This window comes from Humulus lupulus, chromosome 7 (assembly GCF_963169125.1).
Source record: "Humulus lupulus chromosome 7, drHumLupu1.1, whole genome shotgun sequence".
Lineage (NCBI taxonomy): Eukaryota > Viridiplantae > Streptophyta > Magnoliopsida > Rosales > Cannabaceae > Humulus > Humulus lupulus.
Genome location: NC_084799.1, coordinates 7,638,458 through 7,660,725, shown reverse-complemented (window position 1 = coordinate 7,660,725; position 22,268 = coordinate 7,638,458). Strand labels below are relative to the sequence as shown.

Sequence of the window (22,268 nt, the reverse complement as noted above, 5' to 3'; positions counted from 1 at the left end):
ATTTATATTAATATAATTAATAAATATTTATTTTTAATAACTTTTTAAAAAAATATTTGGTTAAATAGTTGTAATATTTCTAACAAAAAAAACCGTTAACTGTTATCTACACAACTCTATAAATTACGCTAGATTAAAGTAAATTAGCAATGTAGACCAATTCAAGTATAACTACACATACAAACTTATTATATATATACACGATATATAAACGCGTAACAGGAAAATTGTAAAGAAGGTCAAAGAAAATAACTTGTTTATTATTATAAGTTCACTATTATTATTATTAGCATATTGAAAAAGAAATAGACCAAAAACGCATGAATGGAACCAAAAAAAGGTTGATTGTGTGGGTGATTTATTGGTGAACAGACAACTTTAATTAAAGACAATCAAACTTGACCACGTGGCTTCCATTTAATAATTTAGGTAATGTTTTTTAGGGTAATGTAATAGAAAAGAACCAATTTTTTTTTCATTCATTTATTTAGTTATATTTTAGAATATTGGATATCCATTGAAATATTTTTTCTACTAAATTCCAATACAAAGCAAAATTAATAATTTTTTAATCAAATTTTTGTGTTCATATTAATTTTTATTGGGTTATATATTTTTAAACTCTGTGTTTTATCTCATTATTTGTTTGAATCCTGTGTTTTAACAAATTACATTTTGGACTTTGTGTTTTTTAAAATAGTTCAAAGACACCTAAATCCGATTTTGATAAAAAAAAATTGAACTAAAATCATAAATAATTCATCAAATTAATAACTTAGTTCCAAGAAACAAATCTAATAGTATAAAAAAGTATATCCCATTTTTATTTTATTTTTTTCTTTCTTCATTTTTATTTCCTTCTCACCAAAACAAACGGCACCTTAATTTCATTTATGATAGTGAAGGGGTGGTAATCTGATAAAGACCGTAATCAATATACACACGAAATTTACAAACTTCTTTACACGTGGGCTATTTTCATTGGTTATAGGTATATGATCTTAGTACATTTTTGACCATAGGATACGATACCCAAATCAGACATATTCGGAAACACAAGCTGGTGCGTATCTTGGAAACTCTCGTAGTATTGATGAGAAAAAAGAGAGAATAAATGAAGAAAAAAAATTCGGAATCTCACCCTCAAATACAGCCTTCTCTTTTCTTTCGCTGAATTAGATTTTTATTGCGTAGACAATGTAACACGACAGCGACGAGGTTCAACCGAAAAACAAGGATACGAATACGAAGTTACCAATTCTGTCGAGAAGTACGTGTTGGAAGCTTTTTAGTTATAGTAACTATTACTCCTCAAATCCCAAAATATGTTTCTCAAGAAAGAGACCTTGAACCCAACTGATTCCAAATCTTCTTCTCTTGGCTTCCTTTGGTAATTGTTTGCTCTCAAAGTTTTCTCTTTTCGATTACCCTTTTCCTCAACTAAAGAGAACCAACTTGTCATTAGAGCTCTTCTTTCTCAAACGTCATCCTTTTTTGGATTTATTATTCTCAAGTCAAGATTTTCAGCCGAAAACAGCTCAAAGACTTTGTTTTGAAAATTTTGACGAAATCAGAGTTGTTGATATCAGATTTAACCAGAATTGTAGACCCAGGCGGCTTATTTATTTGAAAAAGACATATCTTTGATGACCCAATTCAAGGGTTAGCAAAGGGGTGGAGTTTCCGTTACAGAAGTTTAAAGCTTGGCAAAATAAGATGTCTTGCCCCTCAAACGGCATCGTTTTCAATGGTAGCCAGTGCAGCTGCCCGGTGGGGAACCTGCTGAACCGGACGGCCAACCGCTGCGAACTCTTTTCAGCTGACTCCACCATCACCACCGACCATGGAGTTGACTACTACGCTATGACCTTCCCGGAGACCATCTTCGAGTTTGACTCTATTAAGAAGTTCACGCAGTCTCAGGCGGTGTTCTTGGAAGCCACCCTTGTCTTGCTTCTCTCCTGGCTCGCATTCTGCCTTTTTCTCAGGTTTATGAAGCCGGGCAATGATGGAAATAGCATTTGGTTTAAGCTTAGATGGTGGGTTAGCAGATTGGATATTTCCTTTGCCACCAGGCATTGGCTGGTAAGTTATCAACTTCCCCTTTCCTTCTCTTTTTTCTTCTTTGTATTTGTAATTTTTTTGGGGTAATTTTAGAAACCTTTCGACCAATTTTTAAAAATCTTGGCGGCCCTTTACTGTGAAATATTTGATGAGCTGTGACTCAACTAATTCAAGACCGTTATTTCGGTTAGAAGTTTTACTGTTGTGAAAACTTCCTCTTCTTTATATACATACAATCACTTTTGATGTAAAGACATAGAGAAAAACTGAGAGAACTAGAGAAATGGTCTTGTAAGCGATCTTGAAAGTGTCATAGAATCTTTCTGGGGAAAGTTTCTGTGGTTGTAACTGTGGTCATTGGGGTGTGTTTGTTTCTTGGAGAAAATGAGAGAAAATTCATCAAACTTCTCGGTTGAAGATCGATTGTAAAAACTTCTTCTTACTTATTTGATTGACTAGAAAGTGATTTTCCTGCCTTGGGTGTAGGATTACACACTGCAGTCTGAACCAAGTAAAACCTGGTTGTGCTTTTTCTTTGTTCTTTTATTTGCTTCTTATCTGATTTCTTAGTTCTAGATATTAGAAGGTTGGAGGTGTTAAAACCTCACAAAAATTCCACTTTCAACATGTTCTTTAACCTTTGAATCTCTATTTCACAAAAGTAATAACTTTGTGATGTGTTTAGTTATGAGTCCAGAGTTGGATTTTTTGAATGGTTTTAAATTAGCTTCCTTTGGTGTGTAGGATGATCAGAAGGTGGTTAAAAAGCGGAAAACAGAACTTGGTGGAACTTTCTCAATAGCTAGTTGGATAGTCTTCATTGGTTTATTTGCTACGTGAGTTTTTGATGGAATCTTTACATAACAGAGTGAATTCTTGATGCACTTTTCTAATTGTTCATTGTGAATATGGGATTTTGATAACCCTATTTCCATCATAGCGAATTTATACTGACTAGAATTTTCAGTTTTTCTCAGGTTGCTTTACCAAATCATATCCAGGAGAACCATTGAGGTGCATAATGTTAGAGCAACAAATGGACCCGACTTGGCCTTATTTGTTAATGACATGGAATTTAATATTACCACTATATCGAGTATGAGTTGTTCAAACTTGCGCGATCTTGGTACTTTAGTGACTGGAAATCCTGGCTCTATTGACTATAAAAGTGTTCCACTTTCAAACTTTGGAAACTACTCTTGTAAAAATACTAGTGAAGGACCAACTATTATTCTCAAGTGCGATGGATGTCAACCCATTCATGACAATCTATACATCTCTTGGCAGTTTGTTGATCTACCAAACAATCCTGCAACTGCTGTTGGATTTCAGTTCAACCTTACTACGAGGAGTCATGCCAACAAGAGACATGTGAGTTTTGTTAGTGGAATACTAAAGAATGGGAGTACTTTTAATAACAGTCCTGTTACCTTTAGAGGAAAGGATACAAATATACTGAAGTTCAGTTTATTTCCCCGAATTTATCGTAATCTAAAGGACCTAAGGCTCATCCAACCTCTTTTTCACGAGTTTGTTCCTGGTTCTCATTTTACCGACACACGTCAGCTCCAAACATCTCTAGCTAGCCCCAGTGATGGAACACTCAACACCACTTTGTATGTCAACTTCCTTTCTTCCTACATTGTGGAGATCGATGATCAAAACACTATGGGTCCAGGTAAATTATATGCTCTGCCATATATTGAATTTCATTTGATTTTCATTCAACCCCGGTTCTTTGTTTGGCAAACAAGATTTATAGTAATCCTATTTCATGTATGCTAATCGATTTGTTTTTCTTCTATGCAGTGAGCTTCCTTGCAGATCTTGGTGGCTTGTATTGCATCAGTATTGGCATTTTTTTCTATTTACTGGTTCAAGTATGTTTTTTTCTCTCTTTTATAGTTTGGTTTTTTTTTTATATTATGAATCATCAAATTTATTGCAAGGAAAAAAAAAAATGCAAAATTTGAGACTTATATGGTTGAAATGTCACCATTATGATACACAAATGTGCCTGAGTTGTTACTAATTTTTTCTTCTGTAGTGTGAATATAGAATAAAGAGGCTGCGCCATGAAGATCAAACGTTACGAACAATTAGACATCGGCGAAAAACACTGGAACGCTGGGAAAAAGTACTTCTTTCTTAAGGATAAAACTTTATTATTATTGGAACTGACTGATATTGTGTGATGTGGTGTGGTGTGGCTATACTTTTTTGCTTACAATACATTGGAACTGACTGATATATTTGTTTTACCAGTTGAGGAAATATGTGATGTATACATGGGGCTGCAACACATTAGATGATAACCACAACAAGAAGAAAAATGTATCATGTTGCAGTGGTGGTATGCTGGAATCTATTAGCCAAAAAGGATCATCACGAAAACACAGGCAACAGAGCAGAATGGATTCTATCAATTTGAACAAGAAAGTCACATCGCCTAGTAAAAGTAAAAAGGTATGTGATGTTTGCGTCTGTTTCCAAATGTTTTTGAAAGTTCATTTATTTTAATCTTATCTTTCTGCCTGTCAATTTTATAGTGAACTTTTTCTTGTGTAGATTCCTGCCCCAGATCATTCCCACACTATAACCAAGTCTTCTATACCAAAATCTGCTTTGAGTCATGAAGAGAAGTCAGCCTCTCAGGGTGAACTTGTGAGTTTCTTTTCATGTTTGTTTTGCAATTAACACAAAGGTCTGTTCACCATGTATCTTCAAGTAGGAGTGTTCTGCATACTTTGTTGCCATCTCTCAATATTACCAGTTTATTTACCTCTGGTTGACTATTCTGATCAATTTACTTGACAACCCAGATTTGTCATTGACTGTTATGTTCAAGTTTCTTGACAACCAAGATTTGTTAGTCACTACAAATACTAGTTGGTGTTAGTGTTATATTTTTTCTTGAATATGTCAGCATTAAGATTTTATAAAGGCAGATGAGAAAGCAGAGATGGTACGTTGACTGTTGATGCCTGTCCATATTTTTAGGACTATGCGTGCCTGTCATTTTTTTAGTCTCTGGCCCTATCTTGAGCTTCAACTGGAAGTTCTAATGATCTTCTCGGGCTTTTTAAATGGATAATGTGAAGTAAACCAGATTTCGTATGTTTTTGTTGTAAAAACCAGTCCAAAACATAAATTTAGCTATGGTGTTGCTCAAAATATGGGCCACTTCACCCTTAGTTTGCAAACCTATCAGGAATGTTTAGCCTCTTTTTAATAATGTTTTGATATAAATAACTAGCTCCTTGCCTGTTTTGGTGTTATTTGTTACAGTATATAATCACATATTTATGTGTCAAGTACTCATGAATTTTATAATTTTGAAATGCTCATCTTTTCCAGACACAGAAACATGAGGAAGAACATCAATCTGGTGGATCATGCAAGGAAAGTTCATCCCAGCTTGATTCATTCTCGTTATCTAATGGAAACATTCCTCTGCCACCTACACTAGGTAACAACTTACTTTTTGAAGTTTTGATGACTAATTTAATTCTTTGCCTTTCTTTTTGAAACGAAGAATGCTGTGATATGTTATTTCTGAATAGACAATAACGCATTTTGTTGCTGTTTGCTACAGAGTTGAAGGATTGTTCACAAATGGATATGTCTGATGTTCAAAAGAATCTCAAATGTTTGTACGAGTACAATGTCATGCTGAGGGAGAAATTTTTATCTGTGCAATCTATGCTTCATGAGTTATCAACAAAGTCCTTGCCTCCTGCAAATGATGACAATCGAAACACCTCATAGTTCTTCAAGCAAATTTGAGTATGCATCACACTACATTGCTCACGTTCCAAGTCTCTGTCAGATTTTGCATGAAATTCTTTTGGTCATTTCTACTGGGAGATTAAAATGACCGGAAGAGTCACGACTGTCAAGGCTACATCTTCGATGAGCTATAATGTTATGTTTCTGACATGCATAGGGGAAGCGTTGTCGATCTTTCGAGGGATCATCTCGTGTTTAATCCACACCATATTTCTGGGGGAAATACCCCTTGATTTAATTATTGATTTGTGCAGTCACTGTCACTTTTGATTCTTGCTTGGCTCAAGCCAAAATTTACACAACTTTTAGCTGCATTTTTTGTAGGGGTTACTGATGTGGGTGAAATGTGAAAGAAATGTTCCAATTTGAAATGTCAATGGCCGGTATATTGATATAGGGTAGCCTAGTTTTTTTTTTCCTTTCTATATGCTCAAGTAGATTTAGACCAAAATTTTCTGGTTTCTAATTTATTTATTTTTTGTCAGAATTTTTGTTTACACTTTAGTGTGACATTTCATTACCTTAAAGCAAAGGTTTCGTTATTGTTCCTACCTCGTTGTCGATTACTTGGAATCCACGAGAACCATTTAGATGAGAGATTTTTAACAAATGTTTAATTAATATTTGATACCTTACAAAGCAAGCAAGAACATGTTCCAAAGCTAGGCTTGCACGCTATCTGGTCAGTAGTCACAGAAGATAGCTACCTGCCGTTACTCTAAAAGAAAAACTAGCTCACATCCTAGTACAAACATAACTTTTAACGGCAGTAGTTTTCTTGGAGTATAATGTTAACAGAGCACTCAGTTGATACAAGATCTAAAAGTAGTTCTTTGTTACAAAGTTTACAAATCAAAATTCATTAAATAAGTGGAATCTATTTAAAAACTTTGTTGTCCATTTTTAAAAGATATTAAAAATTAACTCAACCCTTCATAAGAAATATTTTCTCTGTACTTTCCTAAAGAATCTAACTCAGACCCAACTTATTTTAATTCAAAAGAAATATTTTAAGATGGCTTTTGTGCACCAAAAGAACGAAAAGAACTAAAAAAGAAAATGAAAAAGCTGGCACCAAGCAACTGATAATACATGTTAAACATGTTAAGATGTGAATAAACGTAAAAAACAGAAGAGGAGGATTGTGTCTATACATATATATTATTTACTATAAATTAATAAAGATTTTGCTTGATTGGCTTTCAAACTGCATGTAACATGGCAGCCTGCTCTGACTTCAGTCTTCAGTTATCACATAAGAGCCAATCTTGTGAGCCACAAAAAGTGTATTTTCCTTCCACGTAAATAGAACAGCCTTTCACATGATCGAGTGGGATACAACAACGTTCTCTCCGCACAACTGCAGAATTCAACTCCAGGTTTGATGTTTTGCCCATAAACATCTCCTTACAAAATCATCATCAGGGCTTCAAACAGAACATGCTCGTCGACTGCCATTTAACTGCAACTGAAGACCTCTTCAGTAACAAAATGTAAACAAGAAACCGACATGCTTCGCTGAAAGGATTTTCAAGACCCCCTATTCTTCATTACCATGCTTAAACTCACTGGACTTCGAAAGAAAAGTATCCTTCCCTGCTTGTTTCCCCATGGCCTGAGCAAACATTCTCTTTGCAGCTCCTAGATGTTCCTTTTTGTGATGCTCCTCGTTTACACCATTTCTGACTCTTCCAGATGCAACAACACCACTTGAGATCTTGTCAGATTTATTTTTGCTTGCCTTACTGTCAGCATTTGATGATGCACCAGTATTATGGTTATTCTTTTTCACTCTACAACACGAGTTCTCAGTTTTGCCAGACAAGTGAAGGATTTCTTGAAAACCTTCCACGCTCAAATCAGACTCCTCTTTATCCTTGTGCTGGTTGTTTAATTCATCAGTTTCTCTAGAAGCACTTGAGTCATTGTGCGTGGTCTCGTGATTGCGTGAGTTGATTCTTTGCCCTAGAGCATGAGCAATCATACGGCGAGCAACCACAGGAACACTTCGTGGTTTCTGCTTGATGGGTTCTTTTTCTTCCCCTAAGTTGGCTGAAAATATTCTCTCACGAGCAGCCAAATAAGCAGCTTCTCTCTCCTCAAGTGAATGTTGAACTGAAGGTGATTTTGTCTTCAACACTGGCAACATGATTTAATGATGTTAATCACATCATTCCATCATCTGATAATAATAAAAGTCACAACACACAACAAAATGAACAGCAGTCATACTATAAAGTTCGCATCATAATTTTTTTATTTTAATCTTCAAACTATTCTCTTCCCAGACAAATAATTGCTGTCAAATGTCATCAAAATTTTAACATGAGAATAACACATCAACCATTCTGATTTCATGATCTGTGAGACATGATAGTACTGACCTGGTGACTCTTCCGTTCTTCTTAACAATTGATGTGATGTTGGTGGAGATTGAGGTTCATCGTACTGCCACAAAATATCACTGACAAGGATGGAAGGTCTGCAAATCAAATTATCAGGTTAGTAAAGTTACCTTTTTTTAGGAAAAAATTAATTTCACTAGTTTTATTTTACTAAAAAAGACTTCATATTGAGTCATTGACAGCAGGAAAATTCTTTATAATAAAACCATAAATGAAGGATATACAGCCATAAATGAAGATGGACGAAAAAAAATACTTAGTTAAAGATTATAGCCTTTAGCCTTCACATACACTGATGTATCAGGGCATCGTTCCAAAATTAAGTGCCGATCATCTCCTTCACCGACAGATTCATGCGAAAATCTTGCACAAATAAAGAGTCAAATCAAATGTCTATTGGAATGCAGAAAGCTAGACCTGCAGAATAGCTTTCGGCCCTAAAGAAAAAAGTTTTACTTTTACAAAAGAAGGATCATAACCATAGCACATCAGAAAACAAGCCGACAGATGTAAAATACAATACAAATGTAAAGAATAAAGCAAAGAATAGACAGCTCAGAATGTAAACAGAAAAGTCATACCCAAATATATCTGCAAGACGATGCATAAGAAGACGATTGTATGAATTCATTGGTTCTAACTCTAGGATCCCACAGGAGCTGCAACCAAAAATCCGAACACATGAACTCATTATAGCAATAAGGGAATCTTACAACCACACCCTCAGAGACAATGGACACATAGCCTTCCAATGTTATCATTCTATGACAGTGTGTCAGTTTTCTTCCTCTTTAGTTTTTCCAAGCATGTACCAAACCGTTAATATAGTAGGCAAAACTAGTGTCATGTAACAGATATTCTAACAGCGACCCAAAATTCAATTTGATGTGCTCCTAGTCACTAAAGTTTCTGAAAATCTAGCTACAAAAGAGTTAATTTTAAATTTAGAATTTGTATGAATCTGAAATGGGTACCTGACATCACTCTCAATGAAGTTGACCAAGGCTTCTTCCACGGACAGTACAAGATGCTTGCACGGAAGATTGTCCTTGACAAGAGAAGCCAGCTCCTCAACCTGCAATTCAACACTACTATTTCAGTATTTTGATAATTTAAAAAAAAAAAAAAAAAGAAGTTTCAAATATGCAATTCAACAAAAGCCACCCAGACTTTTGATAGAACCAAATACACCATCAAAATACTATATAGCAGCAATAGCAATCTCAATACAAAATTCAACTCAAACAAAAAATCTTCTCAAGCAGTAATTTTGAAGAAAACACTTCCACTGCAGTAAAGTTTATCAATTTGAATTATCTACAGATAAAAATTTAAATTAGCTCCACCCAAAAAAGGGGGGGAAATTTCTAACACTAAACCTTCAAGTTTCCTTCTTTTAGTTCTACCTGGGCTAAATTTGAGGCATAATTGCAAATAACAGTACCCTAAACCCAATTCATACAAGAAAAACAAAAACATAAATAGAAGAATGGAATTAAACAAGAAGAACAACTAGAAAGATGAAAATGTTTGAAGAGAGAGAGAAGAAGAAGAAGACAAACCATGGCGAACTGGGTCATGCTCATTTTTGAAAGAGAAAAAAAAAACAGTGAGAGGAGAGAGGAGAGGAGAAGAGGAGGTGAAGAGAAAGAAGACCGATTTCGCTTCAAGGACGCTTCTTTGATTCGCCAAACATAAATATGTGAAATTTATATGAGTTGGGTCGTGTCGGGTCTATATGAGTCGGTTCTCTTCGGGTCGGGTCGGGGCCCCGAACGACCTATTATATTTAAATTTAAAATGGTTCTTCCTACCTTTTCCAGATAACCAAACAAACATCCTTATCTGTATCCAATTTGAACAACAATTAAACTTCCTAAAAAAAAAAGAAATTGAATTTATAACAATACTTTTTGCTTCGTCGTATATATATACATATATATATACGATTTTTTCGTTTGTATAAACGTGTCGTTTTAAAATCAAATCAAAGAAAACGACATGCGATTTGTATTTTTGTTTTTTTAAAGTATGCCACTTGTATTCAAGTTTGCAAAATTTGATTTATTGAAATACTTTTCACATAATCAAGTTTCAATGAAGTATATATAATAATCAAAATGAGTACGAAAGTTCAGAACTTGTGAATAAATTTACAATTTAAAAAAATTTAATTATTTGATTGACTGTTAGTTTTAAAAAAAAATTAAAATTTTCACCATGCAAACAATGTAGTGTGAGATTATTTTAATGATTCACCGTACTACACTGTATATTGGAGTGTGGTGTGAATGTTCATGACAATTAAACATATGTACGTAAATACTAAATTTAATTAATTAAAAGGAATACTAACTGTACAAATATATAAGTTCATACATATATTACACTTAAATACTTAATTTATTTTTTTTACGGTATAAATAACTAACGTTTATTTTTTTTGTTGCAATCTTTATTTTTTTCTGTTAAGTGACAAATATTAAACTTTTTAAATAGAAATATTGATGACATAAATATTTAAGTTTATATAAATGATTTACTTAAACTTAACTTTTAATTCTTATAGCATAAATAATAAAACAAAGTTTAATTTTAAATAAGAAACTATTTAATTCCTAAATTTAATTAACACAAAATTAACACCTAAAATATTAAATTAAAAATCAGATTTGTTGAAAAATCTTAGAATTTAGAAATAATTATTTTTAATTCAATTTTAAAATTTTAAAATATCTAAATATAAAAATTATTTAAAACTAGAAATATGAAAAATAAATAATAATTTTTGAAATATCTTACAAATTATAAATAATGTTTTTAATTAAATTTGAATTTTTAAAATTTTTAAATTATTTTTTTATATTTAATTTAATGTTTTAGGTGTTTGTTTTGTATTTATGGAATTTTAGATTTAAATATTTACTTTTTAAAAATTAATTTTTTTTATTTTATTTTATTATATATGCTATAAATATTAAAAGTTAAATAATTAAATGCAACAATTATATAAACTCATGTATTTATGCTGTCAATATTCCTTATTAAAAAGTTTGATATTTACCTCCTAACGGAAAAAAGTAACTATTGTAACAAAAAATAAATATTAACTATTTATGTCGTCAAAAAAATAAGCTAGTTATTTAAGTGCAACAAAAACATGAATTTTGATATTTATCCCACCAAATCTTTAATTAAAATTTTAAATTTTTACAATGGAGCCAAAATGTAAATAACATAAGCAAAGTTAAAACTCAAATCAATATTTTACAATAATAAAATTGAAATATATATATAAAAAACTACGTAGACATATACTATAGTGTGTAATTAATATTTTGCAATAATAAAATTAAAATACATATAATACTACATAGACATTAGAATAATGTGAGTTAGAGTGCCTTTGGGACAACTTTAAAATAACCAGCTGTTTGGTACACTTAAAAAAAATATTTTTTGTATTTAATTAATTAAAAATTTGACAATTAAACACAAAACAATGTTTTATAACTCTATTTTTATTTATTACTTTTAAAAAATTTAATTAAAATTTATTAAATTTTGAAAATAGATTTTTTTTTTATTTTAAACCGTTTTCGACTTTTTGTTTCTTTTTTTTCTTCTCTTCTTCAAATCAAAACCTCATTTTATATTGTTAAACAAAAAATTAAAATTAAAATTATCAAACACATTTATTATTTTTTGTTTCTAAAAGCAAAAAACAAAAATAGTTACCAAACATATTTTTATTTTTTGAAAATAAAGAAACAAAAATAAAAATAATATTTTCAATTTTATGTTTAAAAAACTCAAAAACAAAATTTTTACGAAACATCACCATAATAAGTTATCGTTATATGGTAAAGTTAAAATCTCACCTTAATAAAGAATTTAAAGAAAAGTCACAACCAAAATCAAAATCTAGCCCACCTCCAGCTTTCTAATTTTAGTTTATTCGAGAATCACTTTCTCTCATTTAATGAAAGTTTTTGTAAAGCAAAAATGCCTCTAATAAAATTACATAATTATAAATTGATCAACCCTAGTTTTAAAAGAATCCATTTGTCTGAACATTTTGTCTCATGTTTGCCATCTCTAGCCACCACATCTCTTCTATCCCAGCTAGCTTCGTTGCCAGCCACATCCATTTCTATTATTTGGGAAATATTTATATTAGATTAAATCACTAAATTAGAAAGAAATGCACCAATTGATCTATTTTTAGACTATGTTTAATGGCTGCCACTCATTTCAGGTATTAGTTTGTGTTGAGATATGAAAAAAATATATATATTGAGTTAATGGTTTTCTCAACACTTCTATTGAAAACCAATTACCCCTAAGTGGGGTGTTAGACCTTGAGCTTTGTAAGTCAAGATTGGATCCAAACCCCCACATTATCGATTGTACATATTATATATGTATAGATTTGTACCCCAATAAGGTGGTGTTGCTGATCTCCCATGTGATGATAATTGTGGTGTCACCCCTTTTCGTAGCGAGGTTCGACACTCCTTCCTCTAAAAATGTACCTTGTACCTGGTAAATTATGTCGGGTTGGGATTTGTATATAAAATTTGAGGATCATTCCAATGCTAAATTATGATGTACACATTATATGTAACAAATTTTTTTTAAAAAAAAAAAAAAACACTTCTATGAAAATCTCAAATTCAAATATTTGAAAACCTATACTTTTGCATGGTTATCTGTTGAAAAAGAATAAATGCACATTTTTATTTTTTATATGAGATAAACACGCTAGAATTTCTTTGTCGATTGATTTTTGACAACAGATTGTAATATTTTACATAAACTACATATTGTTATAATGGCCTAATTTTATCAGCTCAATTTTTGGAGGTAAACGACATGTCGTTTATATAAACTTAAAAACAAAAAGACATCCCCCAATCTTTCCCGAGAGAACTCGAGCTGTTTAAAATGACAAAAAAAAAATATTCATGCTTAGCTTAGTTTCAGTAATCACGGGTAAAATTACTATAAAGCTTCTTTCCTTTTTTTTTTTTTTTAAGTAACAAAGTGCACAAACTACCGAATTATATTATTGAAGTATTTTACATTATGCTCAACATAAATCAAAAACTAAACTTGATACACTTCTTCGAACTCTTTAAGCCTCAAGAGCACATGGCCTTCTCCACTACTTCTTGCAATTCCCCGCTTTTGTATGCATCTGAAAAGTTGATATTTTCATTCAGAAAGGTATCAGAACAACAAATTCAGTTTATATACTCAAATAAAACTCAACACACCAAAATCATGGCTTGATGGACAAGTAACCAATGGTCATTTATAACAAGATTGAATATGAAAATCCAACAAAAGGAGAAACTTGTTTAGTAACAGACATGCAATGGTCATATCAGGTAACACAACACTAAGTTATATTTTACCACTTAAGACTATGTTCTCCATTAGCAAAAGTACCATATAAATCTGAGTCTTCGTGCACAATAATAATAGTAGCAAGATCATTTCAGACACCAAATATTGGTATTGGCATAGAAACTTACCAACGGTGATGTCGCAGCCCCCGAAAAACTCTCCTTCGATGTAAAGCTGTGGAAAGGTAGGCCAACTGGAGTATTCCTTCAAACCTTGACGCAGCATTTCATTTTCCAGTATGTTTATTGTTTCGAAAGGTACATTTAAGGACCTCAATATTTGAACGACTGTGTTGGAAAATCCACACTGTGGAAAGTCTTTTGTTCCCTTCATGAAAAGGACCACTTTGCTAGAATTAACAACTTTGTCCAGTGTAGTCTTCAACTCTGGAGTCAATGCTGAAATCACAAACAGCACAATCAGAAGTAAGCAACACCTTAAATATGTTTTTCCACTACCAACCCAAAACCAATACAAAATAAAAGTGAACATGAAATCACATGAGCAGTTACCTTACCATACGAACTTAATCACACAATGGTGCACATTATGAATTGACAATTTAGGAAACATTACAAAATCCCTACAAATGTCAGGACACCTAAAACTTTGAAGAGATTGTGTTCTGCTTTGAACAGGCTCACTAAATGGGAAAAGGAATCAGTTGTGGGTAATGAAGTATTTACTGAAATTCTGAAATGGGAGATATATGTAGATCCAGGTAAAATCAGAGTTAAAGAAAAGTTATGTTATTTGCTATCGCTTTAGGAATGACATACTCTTTATCATTCACTTCTCTTTTTTTTTTATTAGTAAAATCCTAAGAGATAATTCGCCATCGATAAAAGAAAATAATAATAATAATAAAAACTAATTGATCATATGCATGCATATTTATAATTGTCAATTTGCTACCATTCTTATCTTAGCCTTTTAAATAGATAAAAAATAATACAAAACGATAATTTACAATCCTATCTACTATATTCTCAATTATGTTCTATTATAATCTCATTAATGTTCTCTCTCTAATTTATCCGAATTGTAATCTCGTTTTAAGCAAACTCCCATTAAGCTTTAATCGGTCAAACATAAGATGTCAGTGAAATCTGATCAAGAACAAGCAGTAATTACTCTCACAATCAAGACATATCACAAAGAAATCTCAATTAAATCTCATTTCGCTAGTAGTCTATAAACCATTTTTAAGCAAAGGGCAGAACAAATCTTGAAAGAAAAAAACAGAATAGCAAAGAAATCTGCCTAAACTACTCATTTACAGCTTAAAACCAAATCATTTTCATCAAAGCATAGAGCTTTCAGATTCTAATCATCACATTATTATTGCAACAGAATAGCAAATCTGCCTAAAATACTCAGAATTAAATCATATTCACATCGAAGCATAAAGCTTTCAGATTATAATCACTTTAAATTCCAATAAAATAAGAACAATACTCCCCAAAATCAAAATTAATAAAAGGGTGGAATGGGTTAGTACCGGAGTGGCAATAAAAGGAGGCAGTCCTCCGAGAAGGGGCCCTGGTTCTGAAGAAGAAGCTATTGGGAAGAGTGAAGGAGAGCGAGGAACGAAGAGGACTAGCGGAGCAGCGGAGGTGAAGCCCAGTGGCCAAAGTAACATCTTTGCTGGTAGTGGTGCCTCCATTAACAGATAAGGAAGCCAACGGTGAAACTCTCACCGACTCCAAGGCCCCAAGACACCGCATCTTCTTCTTCTTCTTCTTCTTCTTCTCCCTCCTCGAACCAAACAAGACAAAAGAATCAAAACACTCGCTTCGTTACAGATATTCCTTTTATATAAATATATATACTATATATATATATATATATATTAATTTCTGGTTTTCTTGGGAATTTTTCTGTTTGGCTGAATGGGAAAACGTTTGGCAGAAATTAGCATAACATTATACAACGACATTGCCGTTGAATGCATGTTGTCGTTTCTACAAAAAAATGTACTATTTGTCGTATATATCAGAACGACATGGCGTTTGTATGATTTTTTTTTTTAATGTTCTTAATGATACGACAGTTTTTAATCCTCTTTTCTTCATAAGTTTATTTCACTAATGACCTCTAAAATATTTTATTGCAAAATTTGTCAACCTATTCAAATTTTGTTTTTTTTTTTTGGAAAAAAAGATAGTTTATTAAAAATAATATAAAAATGCATCAACTTACCAGTTTTAGAATAGTAACTACTTACTAATCTACCAAAATTTGAAAAATACGACACAAATTGATCACAAATTTCTCAACTTTTGAAAATATTAATGAGTTACTAGTATGCACATAAAACTAACAAAAAAAAATTGACCCATTTTGCACCAAAATAAAAATTTAAGGAGACAAAGTGCTACAAAGAGAAGATTTCACGAACTATTAGTGAAACCAACATTTTTTTCATTAAACGACATAGAGTTTTGTCATAGCGTTTATGCTTATTAGCTACAGCCCTTATACTAAACGACATGTCGTTTTATGTACTGTCGATGTCGAAGTCTGAAAAACGACCGTCTTCAAGCAAGGAATGGTATATTGCTTGTTGTTAATGAATCAACTTTGTGGCAAGAATCAATACAAGTGGTCTTCAGCAAACTTTCATGTCACTGATCCCCAGTTTGGTCATCTTTATCAGTATCTGAAACGTCAATGCCCATGAGAGACAGATCTTGACACAGTGTTTCTGCATTCTTAAAATGAAGACCAACAATCCCAACAGCTATAGCAGCCTCCACATTTTTTATCCTACAGAACAACTCTTTATCATATCAGAAAACTGAGGCTTATTTTACTAATCAACCAAACAGAATGTGCAAGAATTCACGGCCACTTCGAGAGATGTGTGTGATGATGAAGATGACAAAATGACTATCTAAAACTTAGAATAAGAAGATATTAACCTATCATCAACAAATACACAGTTTCCTGGATCGACTTCGAGATGTTTTATTGCCTCCAAATAAAATTCAGGATCAGGCTTCCTCTTTCCTGAAAGATATAGCAACTATGATCATGCACCTTTCAACTAAAGAAATTTGTGTAAAAAAATAGAATTTCTTTGGAAGCATAGTGAGAATTCAATAAAGTTGTTGATACGTTTTATTTCCTTTAAAATATGGAACTGGGAAATCATAATAATGGTGGAATATTGCATATCTTATCAAAATAGAAACATTTATCAACCTAACAAAACATGGTTTTAATGCAATTATTTTAAGAGAGAGACAGAGAGAGAGAGAGGATTACAAGTCAAATGTTAAGCATACCATTCTTAAAGGAACAGAATGTCCAGGACATATATCTTGAGATTTTTAACTTGTCTTCAATCATTTCACACCTGCAAAAGAGTTCTTCCTGAAAAATGATGAGCCAGCTCTTCAGATAAAAAGAAATTTTTATGAGAGAATTCTCATCTCACCAGTTGGGATAGTTGGTAAAAGCGTGCATCTCATAGTTGTTTGTTTTTAGTGCATTAAGCAATTCTTCAACTCCTTCAAGGTAGAAATATCCGCTTTTCATACAGTCTTTGAGGCCTGTAAAGAAAGTGAACACATAATTGTGAACTCTAGGAAGAGACAAAATAAATAGATGATGATAAAATAATATCCAACAAACCTTCCAAGTCCAATGGCCTTTCATCTTTAAAGAACTTTCTGGCTAACTCTTCCTAAAAGAATAAAAGATGAAATGATAAAGCATATTAAAAAATCTAGAAACTGAAAAATACTTGTAATAAGCCACGCAGAGCATAATGAAAATAACATGTTCATAGAAGTTTAGTTGATCTCCAAATGTTAGGCAAAAGGAGGAGGAACTACAAGGTGCTGTTGCAGCTGAGAAATAGTCTGATAAAGGGCTATCAGCAATTTGAAACCGAATTCATTCGCGGTCCAAATAGATATCACCAAAGATTGGACAAGTTTTTAGCCAACAAAGACATGATAGTGAAAAAAAATGTCTCAAAAAAGAATGGCGCATCAATCAATCAATGCCCTGCATGAAATTTGCCTTAATGTCACAACATTTATGCCTAGTTGGATGATTACTCTGGCCAGTTCAGATGATCTATCAAAGAAAATTATGAACAATCAGGCTCATAGGCCATAACTCTCCCTATACTCACTTCAGGTGTGCCTAGTAGGTCATGTTAAGGGAGGAGCTACTATCTCAAAATAATAACACTGCATATCATATGATTCAGTGAAGGCTTGGATTGACATAACAGGCTTTTTGTACACAGATGAATGACTTAGATTGTTAAAGAGATTTTGAGATACCTCCACACCTCATCAATTGTCCCCTTTTCGAATTCCAGCCAGGCAGTTGGGTGCTTGCATTCTAGTAGTTCCTTCATAGACATTCTGCTTATAACATCTAACTGATTAACAAGAAAAAATAAAAATTCTACTAATCTGTAACAGTTAAACCAGCATGAAGCAATCCGAAAACTAGAGAAATTGACTTAATGACATGTAATAACAATACCCTTACCATATTGAAAGTTTGGTTCTTAAATGATATCTAACCACAGCTAATTGTAACTAGACAAGTACCATGAACAAATTCCTTTGATTTACACTTCGATTCTTAAATATATAACTACACCCAGATGTAAAAATTCCAAATTTTCAACAACCGCAAGCACTAGCTTAACAGTGTAAATCAAATGGATGGAAATCTGTGAGAATATGAACAAAAATTGAATAAGGTTCAATACAAACGACACTTATCAGGAAAAAGACATAAGTTCGGTACCTGAAGAAGGCAGGAACATCGTGGTAAAAAGGGTCACGAACAATGGTATCCATTATGTCAAAGAGAAGAATGGGAAGTTTTCTATTGCTAAGCGGAGTGGTTTTAGAACTAAAATCTGGGACAGAAGTTCTGGACCTGTTCATCTCGGAGTTTAGGGAATTGAGAGCCATTCTTGTTGAAGAAAGTAACGAGGAGGGTCTTGGAGGAAAACAAACAGTGGGTAGTCTCAGTAACAGAACCATTTTCAAACAAAACTACAGAATCATTCGTTTTTAATGGAAGTTGGAGGAGAATTTGCTTGCTTAAGCTCAAACCAAGCAATTTCTTCCGTAACTAAGAGTATCTCTGACACCAATGTCCCACCAGCGTCAATTGGTGGCAAAAACTATTTTGACTCCAGCCCAACACTAAAATTTAAAAAAAAAAAAAAAAAATTATTATTATATTATTTTTTTAAATAAATTTAATATTTTTTTTATTATTATATTAATTTATCAAAATCATCACAATTATTATATCTAATTAATATTTTATATAAAATTACTCATTAATTACATGACAATAATACTATATAAATAATTAAAACTCAAAAAATTAAAACATCATATTACATGTAGGAATATAAAGATTACATCACTTGAAAAAAAATATTACATTACATTAGATTAAATTAAACCTAAAAGACACACTTGAAAATATATATTTTAATTTTGTTCTTAAGATCCAATCATAGAAAGAAACCAACCAAATAATAGTTTTTTGGTAAGAGTTGAATCAGAGTACCACAAGAATGGAAAATTTAGTAATCAACCTCGATCAAGAAGATCTTTGCAAGCTCGAATGACTACCATTATTGGTGCAATTGCAAAATTAAGGGGATGCATCAACCAAACTAAAAATATAAATCCAAATGGTGCTTCACAAGAAGATATTGTAAGTGTTTGTTATAATTTACTTATTGTTACTAAATTGTTTTTAAATTTTAATGACACTATTATTTTATTTATGTTTTAATAGTTAAATCAAGCCAATATGTTATAAGCCCAAGAAAAAAAATATAGCAGAGGCTTCAAATTTGATCATGTGTGGCCCATCCTCAAACACATTCAGAAATTTACAAGTGATGACAACATCAATGCACCAAGTAGATTCCAACAAGATGGTCCTAATTTTACTTCGTCCAAATCATCATCTCACAATTTCGATTCTCCAACATCAACATCCACCGGTATGAGTTCATTTGATCTTAATATAAATAATGAGGAAATCATTACTAATTCAACTGAAAGATCTATTGGTGTAAAAAAACAAAGGCAAAACAATTAGGTAATGATCAATTTAACAAACTAATGGAATAAAGTAAAAAACTCGTTCAAGTTATTGAAAAAAGTAACACAGATAGAAATTAACGTCATAAAAGAAAGACTGAAGATAAAATTTTATTCACAGATTTGGATTCTATATCCGATCCAGAGTTTCGTCAGTACATTCAAAGCAAAAAAAAGAAGAATTTATAGAAAAAGAGCACGAACATCCGATGTTGGAGAACAAGGAGAAGGATCTCAATATCAGGGATCACAATATCGAGCATTTCAATATCAAGGACAAAGTGCTCAAGATGAAGGGCAACGATCTCAAGATAAAGGTGAAAGATATGAAAATGACTCACAAGATTATAGTTCATATTTTGACTATCTTGGCGGAACAAGGAATAATTTTCTACATTATTGAATTGTTGTCTTTGTATCTCATAAGGTTCATTTCTATGTTATTGCTTTCTGTATGATTTTGGCGTGTTTAATTTTAATTTTTCAATGTATGTTTAAGTTTGTAATGTTTTTATTTATAGGAAAACATTGGGTTACTATGCTGCATAGTAAAATAATAAAATATTAAAAATATCAAGCATAGTAAAATAATAAAATATTCAAAATATCAAGCATAGTAATTTTCTTAAGTCATCACTATATCATTACTGCATCAACATGTGGGACCCCATGGGGTGGACCCTGCTGTGGGACCCATGTGGATCCTACTGTGGGACCCTTGCGGACCCCACTGTGGGACCCACTATGAATAGTACCCGGTGAATAATAAAAAAAATGAAAATTTCTCAATCTTCTTATATTACTTAGTCTAGCATTTTTTACTCACAAACTTTTCTGAAAAAGTTTCTCTAACATCCATAAATTAATTATTCTCATGTGTTAGTTGCTTCAACAACTTAGAATTGTTAAAATCCCACAATAGAAATACAATTATATCCCCAACGGTCAAGTTATTATTTCCACGGTCGGATCACTATTCACCAACGGTCATAACGGCTAGTTTTTGTCCTATAAATACTTGTTCTTTCAACCATTTATGTAACGCCCTGGATAGCCAAGACCGTTACACTGTGTACTTGTAAAGGTGCAGGACTCGCTAATCAAGTCGTTAATTTGAAAACGTGTCTCTAGACATGCAAGATCTATGGTTAAAAAGGTTTTGGTCTCAAAAGACTCATTTCATATATTTAAACTGTAGTAAACAAGGGATCCCATAAACACAAAGTTAAAAATAAGTTTACAGACTCCCAAAAGTATGTGAATATCCACTAGCCATACTAAGGCAAAACAGACAGTCTTTAGGTTCCATGTCCTTGCCTAGACCTCAACCGTGGCGGCCGAGCACCTGGCTATGTACATTCCGCTCGCTGAGCTCTCCAGTCAGGGCTGATCTAACTTGCCCTTGCCTTTACCTGCACCACGTAGCACCCGTGAGCCAAGGCCCAGCAAGAAAACATCACAGATAACTCAAACAATAATAACAAACAAATAGCTCAATAAACACATATACTCATTAGATAATCCACAACAGATAATCAGCATATACAATCCAATACAAGATACATTCCATCACATATATCGCTCATATCACATAATAATCAGGGCCGACGACTTAGGCCGCACCCTCTGTTTAACCCACTGACTCTGGCCCGCTTAAACCAAGCTCAGTGCATAATAAGCTGTCCTCGGCTACCAGTGGCCGAGCCGCGCCCTATGCGCTAGTGAGACCCTTGGCACCCTTAGGCCGTTGGCTCACTAAATAGCTTGCATGGCATAATACCATCCTTTCAAGCTTTTACAATAGGGAGCCCTTAGTCCCGTCACATATAATCAACCGGGTGCAGTTTTCTTACCTTTAGCTTTCAAATGAGTTAGTCACGGGCGATACTCCTTGAGCGCGATCCGATCCTCGAGCCCTAGCTTAACACCTAGTCACAACCATGAAGAAAGACACCATTAACAACCTCAAATGAGCTTCCAAGCCAAGTTCTAGTACTCGGAACATTGAACTTCACCAAATATGGTAAAAGACTCAACCCCGAGCACCCTAGGTTAAATTCCCAAGCCTAAAATCTCAAAATCCCAAAATCCCTTAAGCGCCGCGGCATAGGCCACCCATGCCGCGACATGGCCCCCAAACATAGCCATCCAAGGCACAAAAACAGGTAAGGGTCGCGGCATTGCTTGGACCATGTCGCGGCCCGACCCTTCGAACCCAGAAAAAAACCACAATTTTCAACCTCCAAACCTCACCTAAAGCTATCCCAAAGCCCCCAAACCAAAACCAATTAACTCCCAACCTTTTTAACATGATCTAAGCAACATAATTCCCCAGAAAACACAGCCCAACACACTTCAATCTCTTCCTTCCAACTTCTGAAATCCAAACCCAAAGAACTTAAAACCAGCCATGATAACCCCCAAATTCAACCATCAAACTATAATTTAAACCTTACCTCAGTTGTAGAATCGATTCTCCAAGAGTCCCCTG

The 22,268-nt window shown here is 33.0% G+C and overlaps 4 protein-coding genes across 4 annotated transcripts; 1 reads left to right on the top strand and 3 right to left on the bottom strand.

The window, feature by feature from the left end:
* The first annotated feature begins 1,070 nt into the window (after window positions 1-1,070).
* On the top strand, window positions 1,071-6,448 carry LOC133790554 (uncharacterized). Its single transcript, XM_062228225.1, has 9 exons — window positions 1,071-2,085; window positions 2,809-2,900; window positions 3,042-3,742; window positions 3,874-3,944; window positions 4,112-4,201; window positions 4,330-4,530; window positions 4,633-4,728; window positions 5,422-5,533; window positions 5,660-6,448. Exons 1-9 carry the CDS (start codon window positions 1,717-1,719, stop codon window positions 5,830-5,832), a joined length of 1,905 nt encoding a protein of 634 aa, XP_062084209.1. The 5' UTR covers window positions 1,071-1,716; the 3' UTR covers window positions 5,833-6,448.
* A 453-nt stretch (window positions 6,449-6,901) lies between these two features.
* On the bottom strand, window positions 6,902-9,964 carry LOC133790557 (uncharacterized). Its single transcript, XM_062228228.1, has 6 exons — window positions 9,821-9,964; window positions 9,233-9,333; window positions 8,840-8,917; window positions 8,550-8,621; window positions 8,238-8,335; window positions 6,902-7,992 (listed from the first exon to the last, which is right to left on the bottom strand). Exons 1-6 carry the CDS (start codon window positions 9,842-9,844, stop codon window positions 7,394-7,396), a joined length of 972 nt encoding a protein of 323 aa, XP_062084212.1. The 5' UTR covers window positions 9,845-9,964; the 3' UTR covers window positions 6,902-7,393.
* A 3,295-nt stretch (window positions 9,965-13,259) lies between these two features.
* Window positions 13,260-15,507, bottom strand: LOC133790558 (uncharacterized). The gene is made up of 3 exons (XM_062228229.1): window positions 15,172-15,507; window positions 13,799-14,068; window positions 13,260-13,458 (listed from the first exon to the last, which is right to left on the bottom strand). The coding sequence occupies exons 1-3, from the start codon at window positions 15,395-15,397 to the stop codon at window positions 13,403-13,405; spliced, it is 552 nt and encodes a 183-aa protein (XP_062084213.1). The 5' UTR covers window positions 15,398-15,507; the 3' UTR covers window positions 13,260-13,402.
* Window positions 15,508-16,045: 538 nt separating this feature from the next.
* LOC133790553 (flavin mononucleotide hydrolase 1, chloroplatic) lies at window positions 16,046-18,802 on the bottom strand. Its single transcript, XM_062228224.1, has 7 exons — window positions 18,450-18,802; window positions 17,980-18,055; window positions 17,310-17,361; window positions 17,113-17,227; window positions 16,961-17,031; window positions 16,595-16,682; window positions 16,046-16,439 (listed from the first exon to the last, which is right to left on the bottom strand). The coding sequence occupies exons 1-7, from the start codon at window positions 18,689-18,691 to the stop codon at window positions 16,298-16,300; spliced, it is 786 nt and encodes a 261-aa protein (XP_062084208.1). The 5' UTR covers window positions 18,692-18,802; the 3' UTR covers window positions 16,046-16,297.
* Between the last annotated feature and the right edge of the window lie 3,466 nt (window positions 18,803-22,268).

Excerpts from the sequence above, each read along its gene's own strand:
- LOC133790554 (XM_062228225.1), top strand. The coding sequence starts at position 1,717 with ATGTCTTGCCCCTCAAACGGCATCGTTTTCAATGGTAGCCAGTGCAGC. Across the intron at positions 3,743-3,873 it reads TCAAAACACTATGGGTCCAG|TGAGCTTCCTTGCAGATCTT; the intron begins GTAAATTATATG and ends TCTTCTATGCAG. Across the intron at positions 4,202-4,329 it reads CACTGGAACGCTGGGAAAAA|TTGAGGAAATATGTGATGTA; the intron begins GTACTTCTTTCT and ends TTGTTTTACCAG.
- LOC133790557 (XM_062228228.1), bottom strand. The coding sequence starts at position 9,844 with ATGAGCATGACCCAGTTCGCCATG. Across the intron at positions 9,334-9,820 it reads GCATGACCCAGTTCGCCATG|GTTGAGGAGCTGGCTTCTCT; the intron begins GTTTGTCTTCTT and ends GTTGAATTGCAG. Across the intron at positions 8,622-8,839 it reads CGTCTTGCAGATATATTTGG|ATTTTCGCATGAATCTGTCG; the intron begins GTATGACTTTTC and ends TATTTGTGCAAG.
- LOC133790558 (XM_062228229.1), bottom strand. The coding sequence starts at position 15,397 with ATGCGGTGTCTTGGGGCCTTGGAGTCGGTGAGAGTTTCACCGTTGGCT. Across the intron at positions 14,069-15,171 it reads CTCCTTTTATTGCCACTCCG|CATTGACTCCAGAGTTGAAG; the intron begins GTACTAACCCAT and ends TTGTGATTTCAG. Across the intron at positions 13,459-13,798 it reads GGGCTGCGACATCACCGTTG|ATGCATACAAAAGCGGGGAA; the intron begins GTAAGTTTCTAT and ends TCAACTTTTCAG.
- LOC133790553 (XM_062228224.1), bottom strand. The coding sequence starts at position 18,691 with ATGGTTCTGTTACTGAGACTACCCACTGTTTGTTTTCCTCCAAGACCC. Across the intron at positions 17,228-17,309 it reads AAGGCCATTGGACTTGGAAG|GCCTCAAAGACTGTATGAAA; the intron begins GTTTGTTGGATA and ends CTTTCTTTACAG. Across the intron at positions 16,683-16,960 it reads ATTCTGTTCCTTTAAGAATG|GAAAGAGGAAGCCTGATCCT; the intron begins GTATGCTTAACA and ends TATATCTTTCAG.